The sequence below is a fragment of the Gigantopelta aegis genome, chromosome 9 (genome assembly GCF_016097555.1).
Source record: "Gigantopelta aegis isolate Gae_Host chromosome 9, Gae_host_genome, whole genome shotgun sequence".
NCBI lineage: Eukaryota > Metazoa > Mollusca > Gastropoda > Neomphalida > Peltospiridae > Gigantopelta > Gigantopelta aegis.
In genome coordinates, this window is record NC_054707.1 from 18,638,547 (window position 1) to 18,654,789 (window position 16,243).

The 16,243-nt window shown below is 37.6% G+C and overlaps 1 protein-coding gene across 1 annotated transcript in view; it reads right to left on the reverse strand.

Annotated features, from left to right (window-relative positions):
* Positions 1 to 7,305, reverse strand: part of LOC121382361 — a 15,796-nt gene extending 8,491 nt beyond the window's left edge. Inside the window, exon 1 of the mRNA XM_041511949.1 lies at positions 5,683 to 7,305. Within this exon, the coding sequence (XP_041367883.1) occupies positions 5,683 to 6,745 (1,063 nt within the window). The 5' untranslated portion in view covers positions 6,746 to 7,305. The remainder of the gene's footprint in view (positions 1 to 5,682) is intronic.
* Positions 7,306 to 16,243: the final 8,938 nt, after the last annotated feature.

Consider the following 16,243-nt stretch of genomic DNA (forward strand, 5'->3'; position numbering starts at 1 on the left):
ATGGACCGATCATAGTGTCGCGTTCTATAGCCAGGCAATCGAGGTAGCGCAGTGTTTGCTGTCAGTCATGCGGTTCTGGCAGGTAATCGTCAGTGCAAGCTGCAACAACATCGATGTGTACCATGTTACACCGAAACACAACAACGTCAGCGAATTTCGAAAAAAAAAAAAAAAAAAAAAAAAAAAAAAAAGGGATTAAGTTCGACCTTGACTGATGTTTAATTGGGGCAATGACACAGGAAATGACCGACAGCTGCTGTCTGGTTTCTCCAGTTTATAAATACACGTCGGAATATATTAACATAATGTTAATTTGTTGTGTTAAAGGGACAGACCCTAGTTTTTAAACACTAAGGCGTATTTTTCACCATTAAAGATGTTTATGATCACTGGAATCAAACATTACTTATATTTTATTGTTTAGATTATCACTAAGTGTACATCCGAAGTGTTTCTGGTCACCCTCGTGTTTTAATACCATAAAATAAGATTTTTCATACTTTTAATAAACGCACGTGCGTTTGAAAAATAACGGTTATGGAGACGAGTTTTAGTCTACTTTTGTGGGTATTTTCCCGTTTCAACGTCACAGAATCTTGTTTTACTCAGTTGTAACTTTATCCAAGTGTGTTACGGGTTTGTAGATTAACTAAACTTAGTGTCCACTTTTTACGGGTTAAAACTAGGGTATGCGACTTTAACACTACGATGTTAGGTTCTATAAGATTTTAAAAAACACGAAAAAACCCCAAACACCCACCCCTAAAAAAACTCCCCAAAAACTTGCCTCCAAAATATATTTTTCATAAACGAAATTTAATGACTTTTAAACTTCCTGAGTGTCATTTAATAAATACATAGAGAAATTCATAATACTACATGAGTAACCGTTAAATACCATTTATCTTACGACTTATTTTAAAACGACCGGCCTCGGTGGCGTCGTGGTAGGCCATCGGTCTACAGGCTGGTAGGTACTGGGTTCGGATCCCAGTCGAGGCATGGGATTTTTAATCCAGATACCGACTCCAAACCCTGAGTGAGTGCTCCGCAAGGCTCAGTGGGTAGGTGTAAACCACTTGCACCGACCAGTGATCCATAACTGGTTCAACAAAGGCCATGGTTTGTGTTATCCTGCCTGTGGGAAGCGCAAATAAAAGATCCCTTGCTGCTAATCGGAAGAGTAGCCCATGTAGTGGCGACAGCGGGTTTCCTCTCAAACTCTGTGTGGTCCTTAACCATATGTCTGCCGCCATATAACCGTAAATAAAATGTGTTGAGTGCGTCGTTAAATAAAACATTCCTTCCTTCTTTTAAAACGTATTTCACAAACGAAAACGAGGTGGATACGTTTTTAAACAACGAGTTGTAAGATAATTGGTATCTAACGGACTCGAATATATAGAGAATATTTCATGTCTTTTGTCAAATATGATTTATATCTCATCGAGTGAAGTTTGCAATCATATTTCACGAGTCGCGCTTGTACGACGAGTGTGATATGATTGCAAACTTCACGTAATGAGGTATAAATCATATTCGACAAAAAACATGAAAATTTCTATTTATTATATAACTTTTGGCAATTTACCTTTATTTTAAAAATACCAGCAGCAAAGTAGTTCCGGCTTTCTTACAGTGAAGATAACACTTTCTACAGTGACCATAACACATTTTAGAGTGAAATAGTGAAAATTTCACTCTAAAATGTGTTATCGTCACTGAGTGACTGATAACACTTTTATTTCACTGATATTTTCAGATATTTCACTAAATGTTATATGATAAAGTATTCTATTTCTTACATATCCTCAAAAAGCCATGTTTTAAGCAAATTTAAATGTCTTTTTCGACTGAAACGTAGTTACAACTCTTGCGCTCGTAGTTAACTTCCGCGTCACAGAAATCAATTTCACATTAACTTATATTAAATAGAACATACTACATGAGTGGTTGTTAGATACCATTTATCTCACAACGAGTTATTTAAAATACATCTAATGAGCGAAAGCGAGTTTGATACGTTTTTAAACAACGAGTTTTGAGATAAATGGTATCTAACGGACACGAATGTATTATTCTATTTTTTTTACATATCCTAAAAAACAAGGTTTTAAGCAAATTTTAACATCTTTTTCGACTAAACGTTCTTTACAGCCGTTGCATCTGTAGCTGACTTACGCGTCACAGACACATGATTGTCAGGTTAACTATACGTCACAGTGTAATCGATTTCCATCGCGCTGGTTTTTTATTGGACGCATGGCATTGGTGACCTGGGTCCCATTCCACGAAGCGATCTTAGCCCTAAGATCAACTTAAGTACATTGGGTAGCTATGCGCCTAAGGTATTCTTAGGGCTAAGATCGCTTCGTGGAACGGGGGGGGGGGGGGCAGGTCGTATGTCTTGAAATTGTTAACACACGTACATGTGTTAACAAGTATGTATAATCATAAATAACACATGGTGTTCTCATAATAATTATACGTCACAGAGTAATCGATTTTGATCGTGTGTTTTTTCCCCCCCATTGTATGACCTTGGCGACCAGGTGTCAATTTAACAAAACATCGTAAGTTTACGTCTGCAGCTAGCAGGAATATCGAGTATACATTTACAAGTGTTTGACATCTATTTCACGAAGAAAATTACATCATTACGAAAAATGTATCATTTTACGGACCAAAAGAAATGATTTATATGTATATCTAACTATATTTGTTGTACTACAACAGCAGTAAGAAATGTGGTTTTGTCGTAGATTTACGCTTACGTACAAAACTAGGCTTACAATAGTTTGTGAAATTGGGTCCAGCGCGAATCTAAGAAATTTTGCAGTTGGTTATACAGGTACCTACTTAAATGGAAGTTGTATATAAAAAACATATTAGCAGTGAATGCACTTTAAAATAAGTAACATTTTATTTCGTCGTGAGCAGAGAGGTGGAAGTGGGGAGTGTGTGTGTGTGTGTGTGTGTGTGTGTGTGAGGACCCGCTCGACCCGCCTGGATCCGCACCTGATTAAACACTTAAAATATACAGAGGTGTCATTAAACAAATATTATTTTCCTTTATGAAATTGGTATGGAGCGAGATATAGGCTCAATGGACTCAGGCGCAGGTCCATATGGAGGGTGCTGGGGTGGGGGGTGGGGGTGGGGCGCACCTGTCCCCCACACTTATATATCTTTGTTTCTTTTTAGTGTAAATGTAATTTCTTAGTTGGTTGGTTCTCCAGAAAATTGTCTTTAGACAATGCATGTTAGTGTAGTTTGGAATACTGTATGTGCTCTTTTTATGTCGCACCCCTACATAAACAACTGTAGAAGCGAATTTCGGAATTTGAAGCTACAGTTCTCCAATATTCCATCGATATATTTGTCTGGCGATATATTGACACTTGCTGAGAACGAAAAAAATACAATATTGAGCTCTTTTTTGTACATGCAAAATCTCCAGGATCTAGTAGCATTAGCGAGTACATTATCGATGAAAGGATACCATGAAGGATCTCAACATAATACTAATACAACGCTTATCGATCGATGGTCGGAAGAAGTTTGTTTTGTTCAACGACACCACTAGAGCACATTGATTTGTTAATCATCGGCTATTGGATGTCAAACATTTGATAATTTTGACATATAGTCTTAGAGAGGAAACCCACTACATTTCTCCATTAGTAGCAAGGGATCTTTTATATACATCATCCCACAGACAGGATAGCACATACCACGGCCTTTGATATACCAATCATGGTGCACTGGCTGGAACGAGAAATAGCCTAATGGACCACCGAAGGGGATCGATCCCAGACCGACCGCGCATCAAGCGAGCGCTTTACCAATGGGCTACGTCCCGCCCCTCACTTGTTACAAATGCCATATGAGAGACACGTACTATTTATATAGTTTTTAATTCACCATTTCCTTTTTACAAAAATATTTTACTATTTTATCTAAACCTGCACTTTTATGTTTACAAAAAAAATATAATAATAATAATAAATCAAAAAAAAAAAAAAAAAAAAAAAAAAAAAGAGAAAGAAAAAAGAATATAAAAGAAAAAAAACTCGCGCAGGAAATGACTAGAAGTTCACACATTTAAATAAAAGGAATCAAGGTCAAAACACACGTCACAATAAATACCTCCAGATGGAGTTACCGTAAGCATCCACTGGTATGGCTTACTGTCAGATATACCGTAATAAATAACATGTCTACACAATAATAATGTGTAATAGTGCAGGTATTCGCAATATTATACACGTGTTTATACAATTTACATGCATATAATGTATGTATTATATTATGTTTTTCGGTATTTATAATTTTGGCGAATTGTCAATCGAACTAAGAATATCCAGTACACTGAAGGAAAAAAAAAAAAAAACCACCCCAAAAACCAAACAATCAAAAAACCAAACCAACAAATTTAAAATAATAATAATAAATAATAATAATTAAACAAAAATAATCAAAAAAATTAAACAAAATAAATAAAGGAAAGTGTGTTTAAAGTTAAAGTTTATTTTCTTTAATGACACCACTAGAGTACATTGATTTATTAATCATCGGCTATTGGATTCTGACACACAGTCTTAAGGTAGCACTATACCAATTAATTTCCGGCTGGGTCGAAGTTCGAGGTGCACCGAACTTTTGATAGAGAAGTTAACACCACAAGTCCTGTGATTGGTTATAAATGTTGGTTGTAAAAAAAATTAGTTTCATCTGGGCTAAAAATGTATGCAATTTTATTTGATGTAGTACCACCATGTCAAGTAGCCTTGTGCTTGGAACATGTGTGGGGTACATGTAAAAAAAAGTACTAAAATTTTGTGCGAAACTAGGGGTGTTGTAAAAACATCTGGTTATACCGAAAATGAGCCATGAAAGGTACCATTTTCTGCAGTTAATACTTTGAGGTAGGGGTTGTAGTACTGATATTTATGGGTCATAGTTTGGTTGATATATTGCATATAGTGTTTTTAAACACAAACGTTAACATGGTCGCCTATGGGATTTGAATTGGTATAGTCCAACCGTAAGGTGGAAAACGATTTCATTTTCCCTTTTGTATGCACTTCCCATGTTCATGATAGCAAACACTACGGGCTATTTGATATACCAGTTGTGGGGCCCACTGACTGAAACGGGGGGAAAACAATCAAAGAATAGGAATGAAATGTTTTATTTAACGACGCACTCAACACATTTTATTTACGGATATATGGCGTCAGACATATGGTTAAGGACTACACAGATAGAGAGAGAGAGAGTGAGGAAACCCGCTGTCGTCACTTCATGGGCTACTCTTTTCAATTTGCAGCAAGGGATCTTTTATATGCACCATCCCACAGACGGAAATCGATCCTAGATCGATCGCGCATATGATGAGCGCTGTACCACTGAGCTACATCCCGTCCCCTGAGGCAAGGAATGCGTTCTTCTGTTTTGTATGTTGCTCATAACCTATATGACGTCAGATTCTCGCGAAAATAAGATAGTAGTTGTCATTTTGGACGCCATTTCGAATTTAGATTACCAAAGGAGAAATTTTAGAAGACGTTTGAATGTTTTTTATCACCTTTTCTGATTTCTTTACCAATTTGTTTTCAGGGTTAAGGGCACACTTACGCTTGGCAGGTCAGTGATTAAACAAATATGAATTTTCGTTACCTTTGTATGGTCCCATGACATAGCGCGCTATTTCTGGCCATTTTCTTCCGGGACCTGTGGGCAGTGCGACCATTTCTGTCGTCAGATAATCTAATCCGACCGTGGTCATCTCGGAAACATCATCCGCTTTGCTTTCATCTCGTAGAATTCCATTTTCTGGTTGCTTGTGGTGTTCTCGGCTTTTTCCGTACTTCGTCGGTTTCCTAACAACAGGTATATTGTAACTAGCACCTTTACGTCCAGCAGCTTCGGCGACAAAGCGGTCAACGTGGACGTATGGTCTGTTTAGTATCGTCAACGTGGGCGTTGTTTGACCATCGACATCGCCATCATTGCCGTGACCAACGCCATGATGCGTAATGGCGTTCTTTGTTTGTTGTTCTTTTCCAGCACCGTCGTCGACGCCAATACGTGTAATGGCGTTCTTTGTTTGTTGTTCTTTTCCAGCACCGTGGTCGACGCCAATACGTGTAATGGCGTTCTTTGTTTGTTGTTCTTTTCCAGCACCGTGGTCGACGCCACTACGTGTAATGTCGTTCCTTGTTTTCTCATCATTTCTCTGAGTACTAGGAAGCACGTGGGTTTGTTCGGTCGGATTTACGCCTGCGTCCGTGACACCTACAGCGGCGCTTGTATTTCTCGAGTAGTTCGCTACGACGTCGGTTTTCCTTCCCGCCGCGTCGCCGAAATGAAAATTCCTCGGATCAAACAACCGTGCTTCACACTTGCAGCCCAAATAGATTTTTCTCAGATACTTTTTCACATATCGGTGTCGCCTTCTGTTTCTGTCCCTCTCTTTAATCATTTTGTGTTGACCTTTTGTAAGTTGCGCCAGCACCTTTCCTTGTTGGAAGATCAAGCTTTTTAGCTCGTTCAATTGTTCACCGAACATTTTCATAATTTTCACGCTTTCTGTCTCTGTCGGTAAATCATACCTGCTGCTCCTGCTTTCGAAATTATGCCGAATCACCGGACCTACTTTTGTCTGCTCATTAAACACTTCCAACTTTCTAGCCATAACCAGACCGAAAACCACAAAAATGAAATACACGGATGGAGTCATTGTTACACACGATCGCGTTAAACCGAATGAATTTGATTCCAGTGGTATCCTTTCGCTCACTTGTATCAACTTTTCAATAAGAAATTTGACATTCAGAATATATATATATGTTTTATATTCCCTTTCACGATAACGGAATAACACTTATTTTGAGATTATCAAAGGTACGTCAATATTCCATTAATGCCAGAGGTTGAAGAAAACAATCGTTACCTTGAAGTTATAAAAATCTTTTGACGATATTTTCACGCTTTGGAATCATCAGTGTCATCGCTACAGGTGTTCCTGAAATTCCGAACGAGCACCGATTCACGTGTTAAAAGGATTTTTATGCGCCGTACGCCGAGTAGTGCCAAAATCACAGAACGTAACTGCGTAGAAGTTTTCTCGATCAGTGATGGTTACATCTCGAAAACGCCGTAGTCAGGAAAACGGTACCGTGTCCTTTTGTACCTAATCACAAGACAGGAAAATGAGGATTAATGATTGTTTAAAACAGCTTTTCCGTTTGAGTGCGGTAAATAAAGGTCAAATGCATTTATCATTTGAAATAAAATAGAAGAGAAAAGGAAACAAAAATTATCTGAATTTTCTCCAAAATAAAAAAGAGACGTTCCGGTTGGGTTGGGTTAGATTAGATTTTGTTTCTCTTTAAAAAAATCGACTTAAAAAATCAGTTTTTGAAAAAGATCCAACAAATATGTATTTTTTTAATTTCTTTTTTCTTTTTTAAACGTTCGTCATAAAAAGTTAAAAAAAGGAGACTGTTTCAACTATGTTTTAAGCGAAATGTTCTACTGTAAAACATTCACAATATCAAATAAATGTGTTGCTGACGAATCGCCCGTACTTCAAATAATCGCCACAACAAAACACTCTATTTTAAGTAGTTGTTAATGAACTTTTAAAAAAAGAAAGAAAGAAATGTGTTATTTAACGACGCACTCAACACATTTTATTTGCGGTTATATGGCGTCAGACACAGAGTTTGAGAGGAAACCCGCTGTCGCCACTACATGGGCTACACTTTCCAATTAGCAGCAAGGGATCTTTTATTTGCGCTTCCCACAGGCAGGATAGCACAAACCATGGCCTTTGTTGAACTAGTTATGGATCACTGGTCGGTGCAAGTGGTTTACACCTACCCATTGAGCCTTGCGGAGCACTCACTCAGGGTTTGGAGTCGGTATCTCGATTAAAAATCCCATGCCTCGACTGGGATCCGAATCCAGTATCTACCAGCTGTAGACCGATGACCTAACCACGACGCCATCGAGGCCGGTTGAATTTTCCAACGTCTACCGTAAGAAACTGTTTCGAATCCGATGTAAATAAAATGCTCCAGTTTCAAATGCTAATTCGTTAAAGGAATTTGTAAAGATATTAAGTTTCAAATGCTGATTATTTAAAACTGTTTGTAAAGTTATTAACTTAATGTTTAACCATTTTTTAAATAACCTGTTTTCGAATATTCCACCAAGCTTTTGTAAGACAAACGGAAAACAAAACAAAACAAAACGAAACAAAAACAAAACAAAACAAAACAAAAATTGTTGGATCCTTTTTCAAACTTATTTTTAAGACAGATATTGAAAAAGAAAAACTAATTTCTACTTACTATACAAATAACACAAACTTTAAAAAACCTAATTAGCGGTCTTTTGTACGCTAATCACGAGAGGCACTATATTTAAAATAGATCCATAATATCATGTTTTACATTTAAATTCCTGATTATTTAAAACAATAATAATAATATAAAAAACCCAATCAACAATCAACGTAATATTTCACTTCAAAAATTTACCATTAAAAAACAAAAAAATCCAACAGTACCCGCGCACTATTTAACGAATTCTTTCACTTCAAATGTTCGCCATAGAAAAACAAAACAACAACCACATACACAGAATGGCTGTTTGTTTGAAATAAGATTTTAGCGAAATGTTCCACTCGGAAACAGAAAACGTGTAATTTATTTGGCGCTAATACGTTCCGACCGAGTTCGAGCGTATTGCAGGTCACGCCTCTGCGCTAAGAGTCAATTGAAATCAACGTAATCCTCTTTGACCTTCTCAGATCCTGGCTTCTTATTGTCGCCACGTGCTCCTGGCTGTTGTTGGTGCCAGTGACATCTGTCAAACATATTAATATTTGGCACACAACTGAGAGTGTAGAGAGATCGGCATTAAAGCTTTATTTTCAACTTATTTTCGTGCTAAAATCCAGTTAAGGTTCAAGCACGCTGTTCTGGGCACACACCTCAGGTATCTGGGTTGTCTGTCCAGGACAGTGGGTTAGTCGTTAGTTGTTAGTGGTTAGTGAGAGACAAGAGGGTGTAGTGGCCTTACATCTACCCACTGAGTCGTTAAACTCGCTCTGGGTGGGAGCCGGTACCAGGCTGTGAACCCTGTACCTACCAGCCTTATGTTCGATGGCTTAACCACGACGCCACTGAGGCGGTTTAAAGCTTTATATTTAGTGAGCGGCAGGGTGTATTTTAATAAGCAGCAGGATCATATAGTATAATAGTTTATGTAGCTACGTTTAATGAAATATTAAAAAATAAAATAAAATAAAATTCATACATCTGTCCATCTAGGATCGGGACGTAGTGGTAAAGCGTTTGCTCGATACGCTGTCGGTCTAAGATCGATCCTCGTCGGTGGGCCCATTGGGATATTTTCTCGTTCCAGTCAGTGCATCACGACTGATATATTAAAGGCCGTGGTATGTGCTATCTTGTCTGTGGGATAGTGCATATAAAAGATCCCTTGATACTAATGAAAACATGTAGCGGGTTTCCTGTCTAAGACTATGTGTCAAAATTACCAAATGTTTCACATCCAATAGCCGATGATAAATAAATCAGTGAGCTCTAGTTGTGTCGTTAACAAAAAATAAACTTTATATATATATTTATTAGTGGCAGGCTTCAGCTCAATTGCTACTGATGGAAACATATAGCGGGTTTCCTCTCTAAGACTATATGTCAAAATGTTTGACATCCAATAGCCGATTGTTAATAAATCAATGTGCTCTAATGGCGTCGTTTAACAAAACAAACAACATTTTAGTCCAGTGGTAAAGGGCTCGGTTGATGTGATGTCGGTCTAGGGTCGATCCTCGTCGGTGGGCCCACTGGGCTATTTTCTCATTCCAGCCAGTAGACCACAACTGGTATATTCAAAGGCCGTGGTATGTGCTAACCTGTATGTGGGATGGTGCATATAAAAAGATCCATTGCTAATAATGGAAAAATGTAGCGGGTTTCCTCTCTAAGACTATATGTCAAAATTACCAAATGTTTCACACCAAATAGCTGATGGTTAATAAATAAATGTGCTCTAGTGGTGTCGTTAAACAAAACAATTTTATTTTGGTTTGTTTTTATATGTTTATAAAGGGCAGGCTTCAGCTCAGTTGGGGGCGGGATGTAGCCCAGTGATAAAACGTTCACTTGATGCGCGATCGGTCCAGGATCGATCCCCGTCGGTGGACCCATTGGGCTATTTCTCATTCCAGCCAGTGCTCCACAACTGGTGTAACAAAGGCCGTAGTATACCGTATACTTTCCTGTCTGTGGGATGGTGCATAAAAAAAATTCCTTGCTGCTAATCGAAAAGAGTAGCCCATGAAGTGGCGACAGCGGGTTTTCTCTCTCAATATGTATGTAGTCCTTAACCATATTTCTGACGCCATATAACCGTAAATAAAATGTGTTGAGTGCGTCGTTAAATAAAACATTTCCTTCCTTCCTTCAGCTCAGTTGCTACTAATGGAAAAAAATGTAGCGGGTTTCCTCTCTAAGACTGTATGTCAAAATTACTAAATATTTGACATCCAATAGCCAATGATTAATAAATCAATGTGCCCTAGTGGTGTCGTTTAACAAAACAAACAAACTTTTAGTCCAGTGGTGAATCACTCGGTTGATGCGCTGTCGGTCTAGGATCGATCCTCATCGATTGTTAGGTTATTCAATATTTAAAAGGAGGACCATCCCACGTAATTATGGTTTAAAAACAGTGTTAATTCCTGCATCTAGATAACCCCCTCCCGCTGTCGACCCCGGTCGGGTTGCTGGTGCTCCTTTGCACCTGCCATGCGGGCGGTCTACTCTCCCACCTACCCCGACCCTTTTCTTGTCCTGGACGGAGGAGCCGGACAAGGCCGGCACCTGTGCCCAAGACAGGCGTGCGTTACAACAGTTTGCTCTGAATGTTCACGTAAAACGTTATGACCTGACCTAACATGCAACTAGAACTGAATGCCATATCATGTAATGTGTTACCTGAGTACAGAGGCTTAATAAGAGTTACTTCTCTTTCAGGACCACTCGAAGTAAAAAAAGAAAAAAAAGTGGCATTATTTCAAAATGTAGATGGCGAACTTGTTATATTTTTAGTAGAATGACGTCACAGAAGTTTTTCTCTTCTTCTAAGGTAGAAAGTTGAAGATTGTTATCCCGTTTTAATTGCTACACAAGCCAGTTAATGTTTGTACGCTCGGCTATGTAGAACCAAGTGTTAAGATATCACCGGGAACACGCTTTCCAGGAACGTTTCTCGGGAGAGATTGCATAAGCGCATGCCAATACAAATACTTGTGTGCGGTTTGGTAAAATAAAAAGTAAATATTTTAAAGGATAAGGTCGTTTTCGTGTTCTTATCTTCTCTTTTTTTCAATTTACAGAACATATTTCATGGTGGCTGCCCATTATATTCTGATTACAGGAACGAGCTTTAAAAAGCAGTTTCTTCAATTGTATTGCGTTTCTATTATACGTCTGCTGCTGATAAATATTGCTACAATTGTTTAGAGATTGGTAAAAATATTACTTTTGAGGTTTAAAGGGACATTCCTGAGTTTGTTGCATTGTAAGATGTTTCCGACTATTATCCTGTTCAATTATTTAGACCCAAAGTTTTTTGCAAATGTTACGTTTATTTCCTATTCGATATTTGTTTTCTTTGCATTTACATGAAAACAAACCCAAACCCCGACAGGTTTTATATACAAATCATCATATAAAATGCACGAAGTTGACTTAATTCCACTTTTTAAAAATATCTGTGTGTTCGGAATGCACGTTATTTCTCCTATAAATAACTGAGGTCATTTGCATATCAAAAGTATCATTGTGCGTTTCAAACTAATGTTCGGTTCTATCGTCCTATCCGCACAAATCGTAGTATGACCTATATTTAAGAAAATATCTGTAAACATGAAGCAGGCGCGGATTCAGGTGGGGAGTTCAAGTGACAAAACCTCAGTTTGAAAAAAATATATGTATCAAATATTATAATTATATTGTGGAATACACAAGCGCGCGCGCTGAAGGGAGAGACAGACAAACAGAGAGAGAGAGAGAGAGAGAGAGAGAGAGAGAGAGAGAGAGAGAGAGAGAGAGAGAGAGAGAGACGTGATTTATGTAACGACGCACTCAACATATTTTAATCTATGGTTATATGGTTATAGGGAGAGAGAGAGAAGAATATGGTATGCATGCGATTGGTGGAGGTGTGACCCTCTGCACAACCCCAACCCCACTTAAGGCTTCTTTTATATATGGAGCGGGACGTAGCTCAGAGGTAAAGCGTTCGCTCATGGTAGGTCGACTGATCGATCCCACATGGTGGTCCCATTGGGTTGTGTCTAGTTCCAGCCTGTGCACCACAACTGATGTATAAAGGCTGTGGTATGTGCTATCCTGTCTATGGGATGGTGCATATAAAAAAACGTCCCTTATTGCTTATCAAAATTGCTTATCGGAAACAGTGGGCCATGTGGCGGTAGCGAGTTTCTTTCTCACTGTCATAATGGTCCTTAACCGTTTTGTCTGACGCCACATAAACGTATATCAAATGCGTTGAGTGTGTCGTTAAATAAACATTTCTCTCGTATGTATGTGTAGTCTATATGCATTTCTAGTCGATTAATTTATAGGTTGTTAGGTTGTTTGATAGTGAATGATATGGAAATAAATTGTTTTTGGTGTTAAATAGTTCATGCATACATTAAAGTAATACTCCTGATGGGTATGGAGAAATAACTTAATCAGTCAACGAACTCATTTCTTCATCACTATCTTCGTTAAGGGGGACTATCACAGGGGGTATTTTATTTCTTATAAAACTATTTTGTTTTTCTAAAATCTTCTTCGATCTTTATTACATGTTTAACTGCGTCCAGAGAAGTGTGTAGGTGTGACAGAGTTCAATGCATGTGCAAGTTCTCTCCGCACCGTGGTCATTTTACCATCATTATGACGAGCTATGTGCCCTTTGACTTGACTCCAGATCAGTTCTATCGGATTGAGTTCAGAATGTCTTGGCGGCAGTCTTAGACACAAGTGCCCATGGCGTTCAGCAATATCATCAGTAACAAATTGCTTTGCACATTTGTTACTTTTCACAAGTTCATAAAGAACTGGCTTTGTCATGTTACTCTCAAAAGGTATATTTTTGTTTCGTAGCCACGACTGAATTTCTTCCTTTTTAGCGTTTAGTGCAGGACATCGTGTAATCTCAGTTAATTTGTTGTGGTAGCTTGCGTTATCCATGACGATAACAGAAGGTTCTGGTAGAGAAGGCATAAGTTGTTCTTCAAACCATTTGATGAAATTGTCATGATTCATCTCACCATGATAGTCTCCGTCTGTTTTTTTTAGCCTCAAAGATCAATTCACAGCCATCTATCAATCCATATTTATCACAGCCAGCATGACAAATAATAAGTCTTTTTCCCTTCCCAGTCACCGAACAGAGTTTAGGAACTCGATCAGCAGCGTCTGAGTTCGGCAGGTGATTGGCGGTACTTGTGCCCGGGTGGATATCTGTCCAGTGGTGGGATGTTGTGTGGTTGACATTCACCCAGGTCTCATCTTGATACACTATTAAATACCCCTGTTCTCGTAAACTGGATATTTCATGGAGATAGGACAGTCTCCTGTCTGATATATTGGCGTCCTCAAAAATCACTTTTCCGGTTGTAGACATATGTTGGTATTTAAAATCGAGGTCATGGAGTGTTCCTCGTAAAGTTGATATGGATATGTTGATTCCACATTCCTCCCTTAAAGCCACGTTAATCTTATGTAATGTAGGTAATTCGCCCTCTCTATAAAATCTGTATACTCGTCATCTAATAACATCTTTATCAAATAAATCGATGAGTTTTCGGTCGTGTTTTTTAACAGTGATTTCTGTGCTCGGATTCGTAGAGCTTAGATTTTTCACAGTTCTTTTTACTGTTGAAACCGAAACTTCAAGTGCAGCGGCAACTCGATCGACAATTCGATAAGAAGCATACCTAGGTCTACCGCGCTGATATTCATCTTCAAAATAATCGAAAAAGTTCTTAATACACAATTTTACATCAACTGAAGTGTTTTTCGATTTACCCATATTTTTCCTGAAATAACAATAACAAGAATGTCGACTAATACATTTTCAATGAATTTATATACCCTACCTAACTTGTATTTTACGTGGTTTACACATTGCTACAATAGCACGTGCAGTCATAGATTGAAATAATGATGTTATTGACCAAGCAATGCTATCGTATTTTGGACATTCAGGGCTGTGTATGCGGGATGAAAAAGTGGTTGAACCCATACGAGTCCGAACAATAGCCCTTTGGTTTTTTTTTTCGCATTACAAATGTAACACCCCACCCCCCAAACCCCAGCCCCTAGCACCACCATAAATAATATATATATATATATATATATATATATATATATATATATATATATATATACGTATGAGTTCCCAATTTAGAGGCAAATTAAATAACATTTTTATTATTATTTGATGTTGGTGGCCTTTGACATTTTACCCCCCCCCCCCCCGGTCTTCTGGGTCCGGCCCTGCATTAAATTTATTTTTAAATTTGGAAAGCACATTCCTGCGGTGTGTGAGGTGATTTGTGTTTTATTACTGTGCTACACCTCAGTTGTGTTAGGTTAGGTATGGTATGCTAATATAGAATTGATATAATAAAATAAAAATACATAATACATTAGCTAAATTTATTAAATATAATGCACCTACAAGAAAGGGTTACATGTTCTGTTTGTTTACATCTATGTTTAACGGAAAGATTAGACAATGCTGTTACACGCTGCAAAACAATAATAACCTTGATTTAGTGAAACAAGCTATAATGGCCTTCACGTAGCCTCAGATCCCAATCTTTTGATATGCAAATGACCTTAGTTATTTATAGGAGAAATAACGTGCATTCCGAACACACAGATATTTTTAAAAGTGGAATTAAGTCAACTTCGTGCATTTTATATGATGATTTGTATATAAAACCTGTCGGGGTTTGGGTTTGTTTTCATGTAAATGCAAAGAAAACAAATATCGAATAGGAAATAAACGTAACATTTGCAAAAAACTTTGGGTCTAAATAATTGAAAAGGATAATAGTAAAATATTTCTACGATTAAACTTACATATTAAATATATTTTCTTGTTTAGAATATCAGTGTCTGTATATTCAGTGTGTTTCTGGTCGACTTAATATTTGTAAGAAGCCCAAACTGTGTTTTGTCTTCAAATAATTTCGTACGAACGAAAAAAATATATTTCAGGAAATAAAATGAAATTTAAACTAGACAAATATTAGAACGATCGGAAACACGTTGAATATACAGCCACTAATATTTTATGCAGAAAAATATATTTGATATGTAATTACAGTCGTTAAAAAGTCTCTGTTAGTTGATAACATCTTTAAAATTGCAGCAAACTCAGGAATGTCCCTTTAATCATCCCCAGTACTTTAGAAGCGTTATGAAAAAAAGAGTTTGTTTTGTTTAATGACACCTGTAGAGCACATTGATTTATTAATCATTGGCTATTGGATGTCAAACATTTGGTAATTTCGACATATAGTCTAAGATTTCAAGGAAAACCCGATATATGTTTCCATTAGTAGCATGGCTATTTTATATGCACCATCCCATAGACAGGATGGCACATACCATGGCCTTTGATATACTAGTAATGGAGCTCTGGCTGAAACGCCTATGTTTATAGTGCTATTAGTAGGTCTGTAGAAAGGAGAGGACGGTGTTCAAGAAGGGGGGGGGGGGGGAAGAGGCTTTACCTTCTCGCATGGGGCTTAAAGCTTTCACTCTTTTCTCCTACTATAGGCCAGGGGCGAGACGTAGCCCAGTGGTAAAGCGCTTGCTTGATGCACGATCGGTCTAGGATCGATTCCCATAGGTGAGCCCATTGGGCTATTTCTCATTGCACAACACTACGACTGGTATATATTTTTTACCTGATTAAGAGCTAACTAATATTTCACACTTTTTAACGGATGGTATGTAAGAATGTATTTTTTGCAATTTATTTGCAAGTTATTTTTATTATTATTTAATTTTATTTATTTGTTTATTTATTTATTTATCGAGATTTGGACATTTTAAAATATTTAACAAAAAACAACAACATACAATATTGATAGATGTTGAAAAAA